This window comes from Fukomys damarensis, unplaced genomic scaffold (assembly GCF_012274545.1).
Source record: "Fukomys damarensis isolate Sample0158 unplaced genomic scaffold, DMR_v1.0_HiC HiC_scaffold_38, whole genome shotgun sequence".
Classification (NCBI taxonomy): domain Eukaryota; kingdom Metazoa; phylum Chordata; class Mammalia; order Rodentia; family Bathyergidae; genus Fukomys; species Fukomys damarensis.
The window spans coordinates 16441679-16454373 of NW_022900950.1; the positions used below are offsets into that span (position 1 = coordinate 16441679).

The 12695-nt window shown below is 35.1% G+C and overlaps 1 protein-coding gene across 5 annotated transcripts in view; it reads left to right on the top strand.

Moving 5' to 3' along the window:
• The window catches only part of Tnip3 (TNFAIP3 interacting protein 3), a 112435-nt gene that overhangs the window by 72704 nt on the left and 27036 nt on the right, over positions 1-12695 (top strand). For 4 of the 5 annotated variants that reach the window (XM_019205584.1, XM_010610982.2, XM_019205578.1 and 1 more), the window contains 4 exons: positions 1929-2054; positions 5815-5865; positions 6846-6944; positions 9756-9816. In XM_019205584.1, the coding sequence (XP_019061129.1) occupies positions 1929-2054; positions 5815-5865; positions 6846-6944; positions 9756-9816 (337 nt within the window). The remainder of the gene's footprint in view (positions 1-1928; positions 2055-5814; positions 5866-6845; positions 6945-9755; positions 9817-12695) is intronic. The other variant, XM_019205586.1, reaches the window with a different exon arrangement.

The window sequence follows — 12695 nt, forward strand, 5'->3', positions numbered from 1 at the left end:
TAGGAAATAAACTATAAGCAAATAGAGCTAAACAATTTAAAGCACTTGGTGGTAAAGTCGAGTTTTCTCTTCTAGCAATCACATTTGCATAATTGCTTCATTATTACACTAGGATCATGTAAATGACTTAAAATAAACCCATGGAGAGAATAAGGGTAATTCTCAGATTGTTGAAGCTCTGTCAAATTCTCAACCTCTGAAGTACTGTTGGTGCTAGCCAGAATTCTCTGCGGGGTAGGGAGCACTATCTGTGTTCAAACACTTGAATCCTCTTTGGCACTCACATAATGCATACCCCATGGAACAGCTGCTCTGACACATGGAGATATAGTCATGTTTTAGCTCAAGTCCGGTACAGACAGTGGCTGGTGTCCTTTTTCCATAGTCATTCAGAGTCGACCAAAATTCAACTCCTTATGCTAACTTTCTGCATATACATCTTTTGTGTGTGTGTGTGTGTGTGTGTGTGTGTGTGTGTGTGTGTGTGTGTGTGTACTGGGGATCAAACTCAGGCCCTTGAGCTTGTGAGGCAGGCGTCGGAACCACTGAGCTAAATCCCCGGCCCTCTGCATATACATCTTAACTGCGCACGCTTCTAATCAGGTGCCTATAATTATTACATCACCAAGTCCCACATGAAACACTGGGAGCTTTGAATTTACCAAGAAACAAAGTTAGAATTTTTGCCCCTTCCTGAATACAATGATGACATGGCTCACAGCTAGAGTGGTCAATCCTGATCAGGTGGGCTTCTTCTGTTGAAAATAACACTGGTAATTGTTGACAGAGCATGAGTCTGTGTTTGAAATGGAACCTCATCTCTCAATGAAAAAATAAAATTAAAATATCAGCTTGGCTGTAAGTAGTTTTCTTGCAATGCTTCTATCAAAGCATTTATACCTATAAACAGCTATTATAATATTTAATTTCTTTTCTTGCCTTTGCATTTTGTTCTATTATTATTATTGACCTAAATGGATATACCTCTAGTTAAAATTTGTTGAGCTGCTCCTAATAAAAGTACAATGTGAGCTGGGTAGGGTGGCAGACACCTGTAATCCCAGCCTAGCTAATCTAGCAAGACTGCATCTCAAAAATAAAAAGGACTAGCCGGTCATGGTGACACACACCTGTAATCCCAGCACTTGGGAAGCTGAGGCAGGAGGATTGCTATGAGTTCGAGACCAGCCTAGACTACATAGTGAGGTCCAGGTCAGTTGCAACTACATAGTGAGACCCTGTCTCAAAAAACCCAAAAAATAAAAAAATAAATAAAAATAAAAAGGACTGAGGATATATCTTGGTGGTAGAGTGTTCCTTGAGCTCAATTCTCATTACATCAATAATAATATTAATAATAATAATAATAATAATACTGCTGCAATGAATTAGTGTTGGGTAGCAGTCCAGCCCTGAAGGGCTGGGGATGGTGATCAGTGACTGACTAGCATGGCTGATACCCTGGTTTCAATTCCTGTGAGGTTTCCATATAATTAATAATTTAAATCATGGTCTCAGGGGAAATCTTTTGCTTCATTTTCTAAGTTTCATTTGTTTTAAGTTTCATATGCTAGCTTCCAAGTCATCACTCAACAACAATAACTAGTTTTTTAGTTTGATCACTTTTCTGGAATATTTGGAATAGTGTTTATAAAGTATTCTGGTAAAATATTTTACAGTGTTTCTTCTTATCACTTACCTCCAGAATTACTCATAGAAGACAAGACTTTTCACAAGTTAAATAAATAAGCACCACTATGAAAATGAAAGGTAAAATTGTAGTCGTGTGCACTTCCCACCCTACTATGAAGATGTAGTCATGAACAGAGACAGCAATGCCTCCCATTGCAAAGGCTCAGGTTGTACTTTTTCCGAAATCACTTAAAAGGCCTAAGAGAAAAGTAAGCTAACAAGTTAATATCTATTAGGTGCAAATCTATGAAGAAGACTTCAAAAAGGAGCGCTCAGATCGAGAAAGACTTAGTCAGGAGAAAGAAGAGCTACAGCAAATCAATCAAACTTCTCAGTCCCAGTTGAACCGGCTGACTTCTCAGGTATAAGTCAAAGCAAAGTAATCTTGGTCAAACACATGTGTGTCTTATTTTTTCTTTCTCATTTTAAAAATACTGAGGTCTTTTTTTTTAACTTCTGTGGATTGACATTGGATGTTTTTGAGAGGGCAGCACCTGCTATGAAATCTTTCTTCCACAATCTTGTAAAGCGAAGAAAATGACTGGACATTTCTTTTAACTTAAGTATATTAAGGAATTACTCAAGAAATTGGATTCCAAAGTCTTTTATAAAATACAGTTCTTGTGATCTTTTCCTCATAATATTTATCTTTGTAGACTGGGAGTTGAACTACCTACTACTCAAATACAGTGAAGTAGTTTCCAAATTCTTGCCATTTCCTTTGAAGGGCTGTGTTGGAATGTTCCTATCTTTTAAAAACTTACAGTTTTTTAAATGCCATATATTTGTCTAGTGAAACTTTAGGATTTTGTTCAGTTTCTTCTCAGATTTAATGTAACTAGAGCAGTTTCAAGGAAGCCAGTCTACTGGAAAAGAATATATTAAATGTAATCAAACTAAAATTGAGTGTAATCAAATATATAAAAAGTAGGTTCAGGAAGTTGCCATGATGAGCAAATATTGATGTTAATGAAGAAAAATGTAGCTAACACAATTTTGACTTAAGGAAATAAAATAAACCACAAGATTTTTGATTTGCAGAATCATGCATTGCTTTTCAATAAAGAGGAAATTTGTGTGAGATGTGCTATGGTAGCTCTTTAGCTTGAAGATTTTAGTCTTCAAAAAATGTTTTAAGCTATTAATCATCTCTTCTTCATAAAAACTATATTACAAAATTAATTTAATTTCCTTCCTCATATGTTTGCAAGGATTAACTTGAAATTCTTAATTTTATATGGGAAATTATTGGGCAGAACCATTTCCTTTCTAAAAAATTAGAAGGAAAAACATAAAGGAATTAGAAGGATAAAATTATAATTAGATAATTTGCTGAAAATGATTTAGACATCCTAATAAATAATTTATGAAACATGGGTGGGAAAATGTTTTGATTATTCTTGAAGAAATTTCTCTCTCAATTTTTATTTCTTATATGCTAAGTGGCCTTGTTTAAAGTTGCCAGTGCACAAATAGTAATTTTACTTCTGCTATATTTTAATTTTATTCATTTGATTTTATTATGTTGAAATTGTTGGCAAATTGGTGTCTAAGATTGGCTACTGTCTTATCTTTACAAAACTTTTTCCAGTCAGGAGCATGTATCTATCTACTTAATATTTTAGGTTATGACCCACAGGTAATTTTCTGTTAATATCAACAAAATAAATGCATTTTCTAAGTATGGTAGGACAAAACTATGTTTATAAGTGAAGAACCAATCTTCAGATCTAAGTAATATATTGACTTATCAAAATTTTTCTTTATTTTTCACTCCAGGAGAAAAAAATAATAAAACTCACAAAGAGATAGAGTAGATTTACTTGATGATCTATGTTATATATAACAGCAGAAAAAAAGTCATGATACAATAAAAAGAAGTGACATTATTTTAGTCAAGTAGAATACTATTAATGTTGTTCAACTGAAGTTTAAATGGAATTTTTTTGTTAAATTACTCTGGCACTAGTTATATATAGAGAGTGTATTCATTTTATCACTTAGGATATTTTAAGCCAACAATGGGTCAGTAGACAATGCGGTGAAGTGAAAGATACTTAGGGTACTTAGAAATAGGAGGAATATAGGGGAAAGTCCCTATAATCCTGCTTCCTTTGACACTCTTTTGGTAGTGGTCTTGAGCAATTTATTTGATGTTATGCTTCCTTTTCCTCATCAGTAAAATAAGAAAGATTAAACAATCATCTCTAGAATGTCCATTAAAACCAAAACAAATTACCTAATCTTGCTCTGTACACTCACCTATAAAATAAGGATAAAGATAATCACCTCATGTCTTCTCGGTTTTGTCTCTTAATTGGAGAAGCACAGGGGGTGAGAACTGCTATAAAAAGATCTAGCTCAAATCATGGCTCAAAAGCATTTCATAATTGTAGTCCATTAAAGGGATCATGTTTAGCAGTTTCATTTAGTTGTAAAATTAAAGTGCCACTTTCAGTTCCTTGTAATCTAACTTTAATCTTTTCATTCTGCAAAGCATTCTGCCATGTGCTTTGAGGAAATTAAAAAATCGGTCCTTGCAATTGAAGGATTCATAATGCACCAAAAAGACATATATAGGTTATCACCATCATTTGCAAATTCTATATTTGTGAATTTGTCTACTCCCCAAATTAGTGTGTGAAACATGAACAATGTAATATAAAACTTGAGTCACCTGACACATGTTCACAGCTGAAACAAGGCAGTATTCTGCCTTTTTATGTTCTTTAATTATTCTATGTCTGTGATACAGAATAGTGATACTTGTTTGAGAAACTGATACACACATATAAAAACATCTTGGTCATTTTCAATCCTTTTACCCACTTGTTCCTCCCCTCCCCCTCCCTTGATCCTCTTGTTTCAGTTCATACACTGTAATGTGTCCCTTTATGGTTTGTTTAGGGTCATGTTTTATTTGTTTGCTTTGCTTTTTTTTTTGTTTTTTGTGGGTTTTTTTTGCTATTTCACTGTTTAAAAACCTCATACCTAGTGCTAAAGTACTGTCTAGGTTCTTAAATATAACATGGTTGAGATGAATAAACAAGTGTGTTAATTGAACTTTGTATAGGCACAACTTATGTGGCTATTGACTATGAGTTTAGTGTTAATGAATCAACAGTATATATTAAATAACATGTCTTCAAACATTAATGCACATAAAAGAAGGTTATATACCAATCAGTTGAAAAAAATGTTGTAACCAGAGGCTTACAGGAGCCTAACCTTGTATTTCTCTTGGGAGAACTAGTTCAACGTTTGTAATGACTTTATAGATATTTATGGCAAATGGCAAGAATTGGTTATGCATAGTATATAATGGGCTAAAAAGTCACATAGTAAATACATAAGGTTAAGTGAAAAGAGAGGGGAGGAGGAAATAACTAGTTCCGATGGGTGAGGTCTGGAAATTACCTTGCAGGACAGAGGACTTGTAACCATGCTTTATAGGGATGTAGAACATGGAGTGTAGGGTTAACAATGGTATGATACAAAGGGAAGCCAGTTTTTTCTAGGAGCATCAGGTGTGGAGAGAAGCCAGTCTAGGTGACTCTACAAAGATAAAATTGGGCCTTAAACAGTAAGAAGACAGAAAGCAGAGCAAAGTAATTTTGAGCAAATTACTCAGCATCTCATGTCTCCATGTTCTCATCTATTGAACGGGGTTATAATATAAAGCATCACATAAGGCCATTGGGGAGCTTTAAGAACTTACTGTACATGAAGAGTGCAGATCTGTGCTTGGCCTGTATTAATTGTATATACATCTTCTAAACCTTATGGTGGAAGCCTTTGAATGTCAGACTGTCCAATTCTAATTTTATTTAGTGATCCTCAGAAGGTGTTTCTACATGTGTATCAAAATAGACTAATCCAAGGCTAAGAATTAGAATGGGCTAAACAGATTGGAACAACAATTTAAAACTATTCAGCTTTATAAATTTCACTTAAGAATTTTAAGAGAGAATCAATGCATATCATAATTAAACCAGATGTGATTCTCATTGGCATGACTGCTTTCAATGCCTTCTGATTAGGTCACTGACACCTGGGTCAAGATTAGTTTCGACTCCAGTGACTTGAACTCTTCCTGATAAACAATTTTTTTTCCCCTTGTAGATAAAAGCTTGTCAGATGGAGAAAGAAAAACTAGAAAGGCAACTAAAACAGGTATGTTACCTGTACCTGTGCCCCACTGTCCTGGTTAAGTAGCAATTTTAAATTTCACCCACACATTTTTTCCCATGTATAATATTTTTCACGGTCTCCATTAAAGCACACTTAAGCTCTGCTACAGATGGCCTAGGAAAACCCATGCTTTTCATTATCCACTAAAATATGAATGGATGGATTGTGCTTAGGAACCACCAAAGTTTTTCAGCATTAACATTCATGAAAAACACATGCTGTGAAAAGCATGGTACCAAAGGAGCCAGACTTAGTGGGTGTTTACTCAAATGAAGATTTCTTCAGAAACCTACCCACACCTGGGAAATACATCTCCTTGGTACTTCTTACAGTTGCTTTTACCATTTATGAGGAAAACTACATCACAGACTGTGATTTTAGAAAATAAAATCTCTTCTTAGACACTGAATCACTCCATTTTGCTAGTTCTCCAGTAGCTTTAAAAATAAATACTATTGCCAGGGATTTAGCTTAGTGGTGCCGCTGCCTGCCTCAAAAGGGCAAGGTCCCAAGTTCGATCCCTGGTACAAAAATAAATAAATACATACATACATACATACATACATATTATTTAACTTAATTCATAACTTCCAGCTTCGAACTTAATTATGTCTCTGGCTGGAGTTTAATAAAACTTATTTTATGGTTCAGTGGATAGTTTGTATTTGATGAGGACCCTCTATGAACATGACTCAGACACAGTAAACTGCATGTATTTTTCAAGTGTTTCTAATTATTCAAAATGAAGAATTAGTTGTAGTGTCATCTTAGGTAAACTTTAGCTCTTAAACCTCATTGGTATCAGTCCCCAGTCTCTATTGACTTTTTTTTAACTAGTTAGAATCATGGCACATAAGGCAAAACTTTAGGGTTTAAACCAAACTTTGTTGCAAAAAGCAAGTGTACATGTGACTTCCCAATTTCAGCCACTTCCAATGAACTGACAGCATTGTTCTCCCCAGATGTATCTCCCAAGCTGCAACTGTGGCACAGTTTTCCACCTGCGGGACCCATCAGAACCAGCAGGGCCCCAGGCTGTGCAGGATGAGCGGGAGCACCCAGTAAGTAAGAGTTTCTATTTTAGTAATAAGCTCTTGGTCTTCTCTTTTAGTAGAAATGACATGCATCTCTGGAATTTGGGCACATAATATTGTCTATAGAAAGAGCCTCTATTTTGTCTCTGTCTCTAATTTGCAAAGTTTCAGTGGTCCATGTACATACTGAAATTATCCTTGAGGCACTGGATCCATGGGGCACATAGATATGAATAAATTAACTAACAGATAGCAAATTGAACTATAATTCCTTGAACAAACATAACATTTTATATGGATCATTTCCAAGGTCCTGTTTGACTCTACTCAAGGATACTAATATCTATAAAGAGAAGCAAAGAGGATTTAGCAAAACAAAGAAATGAAACCCTTTCTCCAGTTGTACTTATTTGACCCATTATGAATATCATTGCATGTGGGCAAAACGGTTTTGACATTTTCTGATTGGAAGGACTTTTTTTAAAAGATCCAAAGTAAAATGACCCATTTAAGTTGTTCTCTATAGCTGTGTCTACCCAGGCAAAATAAAATGAACAGTTGAGCCATTATCCGTGAGTGGAATTGATTTGGACAGTCAACCTGAAAAACTCAGGCCGGAAGCGCCCTTCCTGTCCCTCTCCAGAGCAGTATTGCTCTCACCCTTCCCCCATGATGGGGGTGCTGACATGTATGCCCCATTTTGCTTACATAAGCAGAACCATTATTTAGGGAAAAATACACATTTTTCTTCATTTTTTCAATTTTCCCAAACAACAGTACTCATCTCTTAGATTTTATTATTTATGCTTCTAATTGTGCGGCAAGTTGATGATTTTTAACTGAGATTTTTAAAACTGCATTTATAAAAAACATTATTCTCTGGTTTGCCTGAAACTCTTATGTTACATATCTGACTGTGACATCAAGCCTGTTTCCCACTAAGGGAGGAGATGACTCTTTGGGTGGCAAAGACCTCAGGATTTAATGAGCATCTCTCATTTGACGCTGGTATGACACAGCATTCTGCTGAGAATTTATTTTCTTGCTGTTGCCATTTGCTGGTTGCTTTCCATCTTCTCTTTCCTGTCTTCTTTAGCTCTTTTCCAGCTTTTCAGCCTTTACCAATAACTTTCTGGGATCCTCAAGCATAGCTATTATTTCTTTAAAAATATTTTTAAAGGATGTAAAAGTAAATTTGATTTGAGCAAAGATTTGAGCAAACATAAAGAAATGGAAATTTTCTTAGGAGCTTAACCCCTAAAGGTTGTGGAATTGGAGATATAATGCTGTGAAAGATTAAGCATAAAACTTGCTCGGTCATTCAAATTTATCTAGGAGATAGTGTTTTTGTGGAATCTTTATTAATGGAAAGAAGGAAAGAATTCGCATAGAATGGCTCACAAAATTTTCCTTTTACTTAGAAAAGGCAAGGAAGTCTAGATCATATAAAATTAACACCAAATAAAGGTCTATCTTGAGAAAAGAATTCCAAGCTATGTATAATAGCCTACATTTTCAAGCAGAATTCCACTCAGCAAAATCTCAATAACAAAACCTGAAGGTTAATTTAAAAGAGTATTTTATATTGCTTGCCTACATCTAAGCCTGAATTAAACCACATACCACACTGTTAGTAAAATTACAGTATATTTACCTTCTTTTGGCAAGTTTCCTGGAATATAAAACTGGGGCTCATGTCATTTATCCTATGTGTTACTTGAGACATCTAAAATAAATGTGAAGATAAAAAACAGAGGTGAGCTCATTTCCTCCTCTAGCTCTTTTGTGGGCCCCAAGGAGCTGAGGGGCTAGGTGTCTGAGCTGAGGTGAAGTGGGGTCAGACTATACTGAATGCAGCCTTTCTCAGGGTCTTGTCAGATAACCAAACATTAGACTCTTTGACATGGTCTGGCAGCCTTAAAAAGTGCTCCCTACTGGCTCATTGTTGCGTTATTTATAGGAGATGATTAAATAATTGGACCAAAGGTCTGTATTCTCTGTGTCTTGTGGGGATGTTGGATGCAGGGTGAGTGTTTGGACTAGCAAGACAGAGTGGCTTTGTGGGCGGGGAAAGCTGAAGTTGCTCCAAGGGGCTAAGCACCAAGATGGTAGCCTTGGAGCTATCTTGATCATTTAGGTCTAGAGCTGATTAATTATTCAATGTCATTTGTTCTTGTTCTCTGATATTCAATATCTAGCTGTTCTATCTTAATATGTGTAAACCTGGAGAAAAATTCCAAAAGAAGAGTCTAATTCCTTTAAGTCTAAACTGAGGAATTTAGAGAAGGGTTTCTGCCAAGGAACAGTACAAAGAAGAAATTTTCCATGCCTCAACCATGCTGAACCTCTATACACCATATACACATGATAGCTTAGATTTCTTCCCTGAGCCATAAGAAACAATAAACTTGTATTGTTTTCCCGGTCTTCTTATTGCCTCCAGTGTAAGGTTTTTACAAAGAGCATTTGTTGATGGTAAGATGCTTTGTGTTATTGATGGGCTTCAGTAAGCTTCACAGAAGTGTTTATACTTCTGCAGAAATCCAAAACACATCTGTCTCAATTTAAAAAAAAAGAAAGAAACAAAGAAAACACACTGCAACCCCAAAATCACAGAAGGTCTAACCAAACACAATGAATTGAGGAGGGGGTTGGAATAGATGGTGGTAGCAATGAGGGAAGTAAGTGGAAGAGGGGAGATAGGCAACAGGTTTGGTAGAAATTACTTTTATTTTGCCTGTTTAATAAGAGCCTCATAGCATAATTATATTTTTAATGTGCCACTATGCTTTGTTTGAAGTCCATATTGCTATAATAATGTTTTATTGTTCCACGCAGCCAGACTACCAGTGGTATGCTCTTGACCAGCTTCCGCCAGATGTACAGCACAAGGCAAATGGTAAGACCACAGCTGTATCGAGCATTCTTTCATGTTTATATTTTAATGGGATCTTTTTAGGGTATTTACTCAGCATACATTCATTCATACTAGGGAGGATTTACTGTAAATTTGTGTTGCACACACAACTCTAACTTGATGCACCTGGGGTTAAATTGAACCCCTTAAGACAAAATATTCATATGCAGAAATGCATAAATCCCAATTCTGACTTCTGTTCCTATTCCAGTCTCAGAGTCAGAATTCCATCTGGGGTTAGAAATAAAAACTTTCAGCAGAACTGTATTATAACAACAACAACAAAGCTTTGTGATTCCACTACAAAAGACAGATGCACATCTACTATTCCAGGTTGAGTTCTCTAGACAGATGTTTTAAGTGTCACTGGCAGACAGACAGAGGAAACCAAAGGCTCAGAACTGTGTTCCCTTGTGGCTAAATGTCAGACTCCAAGACAGAACTCTTCTTCATTTAGGCCAGAGTTCCCCACAACACCCACCTCAAATTCCACTGGGAAAAACTAAAGTCACCTATAAAATACTCGCAACTGAGAGTACTTTTTGATCCTAGTTTTCTTTGGTTTACCATTCTCTTCCTTCATTCCAGAATTTGCCAGACTTCCTACTACTACTTTCTGCAATCTCATGAGGCCACCCAGGAGTGAGCTGCATAAACTAAGATATAAACAGAATCCCATTTCTGCTGTCATCACATGTATCCAAAAGTTAGCAATGTTTATTACATGTTTAAAGTCTCCTATGACACACACCTTGAGTCTACCTTGTTAGTTTCCAGAAATTTGAATATTCCCCAAGATGAACGCTATTCTAACTGCAGGATACTTGACATTTGGTCAAATTCAATTCAGAGCTGAGGTCATATCACTTTAGTTTTGAATGCAAGGAATCTACAATGACATGGAAGCAGGGAACCAGGATTGTCACACGTAGTTGTGTAGGCTGTGAATTTCACAAGTCTAAAAGGCTCTCTTCATTGTGGTCTAATGAAGGCAACCTCCTGGTGTTGTGCAGTACACACAGCAATACTCACAGTGACAATGTGAGAGACTATAGCTTAGAGAAGAATTGTAAAGAAGAAATATAAAAAGTGATAATTCTATGCTAAAATATCCAGGTATTTTATCAGAGAGCTATCAGACTTTCCATTTTCTTTCCTTCCTACTACAAATATAAACTGTGGTTTTTATGACATTTTGGGGGTTCTAACCATAATGGAAAACATTTATTAGAAAGGCATACTATTAACTAGAATGATTATAGCTTAATGTCTGTGTTTTTGAAATCCATTATTGTATAATAGTTGAATTGCCACCGAATTATAACTTTTAATTTTCTATTGGTCTGAAATGAATATTGAAAGTATTTTCTCCCTGATTTGCAGTTTAGAAGAGATTACAATTACACAAAAGAAAATTCAGTAATATCATCAGGCCATTTATATAACAATATTGAATTCTTTCTGAATTAATGGTACAGAATCTAATTCTATAAATGAAAAATAAATTGTGCTTCACAAATTAAATTAAAAATGAAAAAAGGAAATTTTGTAGTGACTATGAGATCTACTGACTTTTGTCTACTTAAATTTAATAAGCTTTGTAATAAGCATACTGAGTAAAAGCATCTACAAGTACAACATTACAAGTATTTTTAAAACATTTATTTTAATATTTACTGCAATGTTATGAAATGGAATTATTTTATGCCATTTTACACGTGAGGAAACTGAAGCGTAGAGAATTTAAGTAACATACTGAAGGTCCACAGTAAAATTTAGCACCGGGATTAGAATCTTTAATATTTAGGATTCCAAACCCTGGACTTTGAAGCACATCGTAGAGTGCCTTTGAAAATGTACTTCTCTCATTCTATGAAACACTTCAGAAGCTGTAGATGTAAAAATGAGAAGGGGATTAACATTTAATCCTCAATAACTGTTTTACAGACTCACAATATATGCTATCTGTGTTACACAGCTGCCATTTAGCATAGCACAGGTAAAAGACACAGCATTACATAAGAGTAGGTATGTGATTAATGCGTCTTGGCCTAATCTGTGCGTGGGAGCAACAGTGGAACCTGATAGAGGTGTTGGGATTTGAAACTTGTCTTTCCCTATACCAACACGGCCCTGAAGGTGACTGTGACTTGTCTGCCTCAAGGAGAAGACTCATTTATAAGTAGGGAGTCACCCCCCAAAGAAGAAATTCCTTACTCAGAAATCTACCTGTTCGGAATCCCTTTTGCTCCTTTTTTTGCCCCCTAGCTCCTGGTTATTTACATGTTAAGCCAGCTCATAAGAATTGACAATAACTGGAATCACAATGATTCAAGCGCTGTTATTTCATGGCAGTGATGATTCTTGCCATGTTTTGGCTCATTTAATTGGAAAGTTTTTAATCTGTAGGTTTTGTCTCAATTACTCAGAATTCATTTTATAGTAATGATTATTAAGAAATCATAGTTTTATATTTTTTGATTTTATAAACAATTTTGGAATGATTTTTTAATTATATGACAAATATATTTATTTATTATTCAAGAATATATTTCTCATCAGTATACCATGTTTTAGGCCTAAAATACCAAAATTAAAACTTTTTAGGGAAAAATACATGAAAAATTTAGAGCCTATATTTGATCATCTATAAACAGAAATTATTTCTCAAAATGAATGTTTCATTCTTCTAATACTCATTTTACTTATATAAAAGAAATATCCTTTTTTAAAATGTGAGTATTTATTTTAAAAATTAGCACATAAGTATATAAAATTATGAGGTACAGTGTGATATTTCCATACACGTTTTATAGCAAGTACTAATCAACTCAGGGTAATTAACATTTACATCTCCTTAT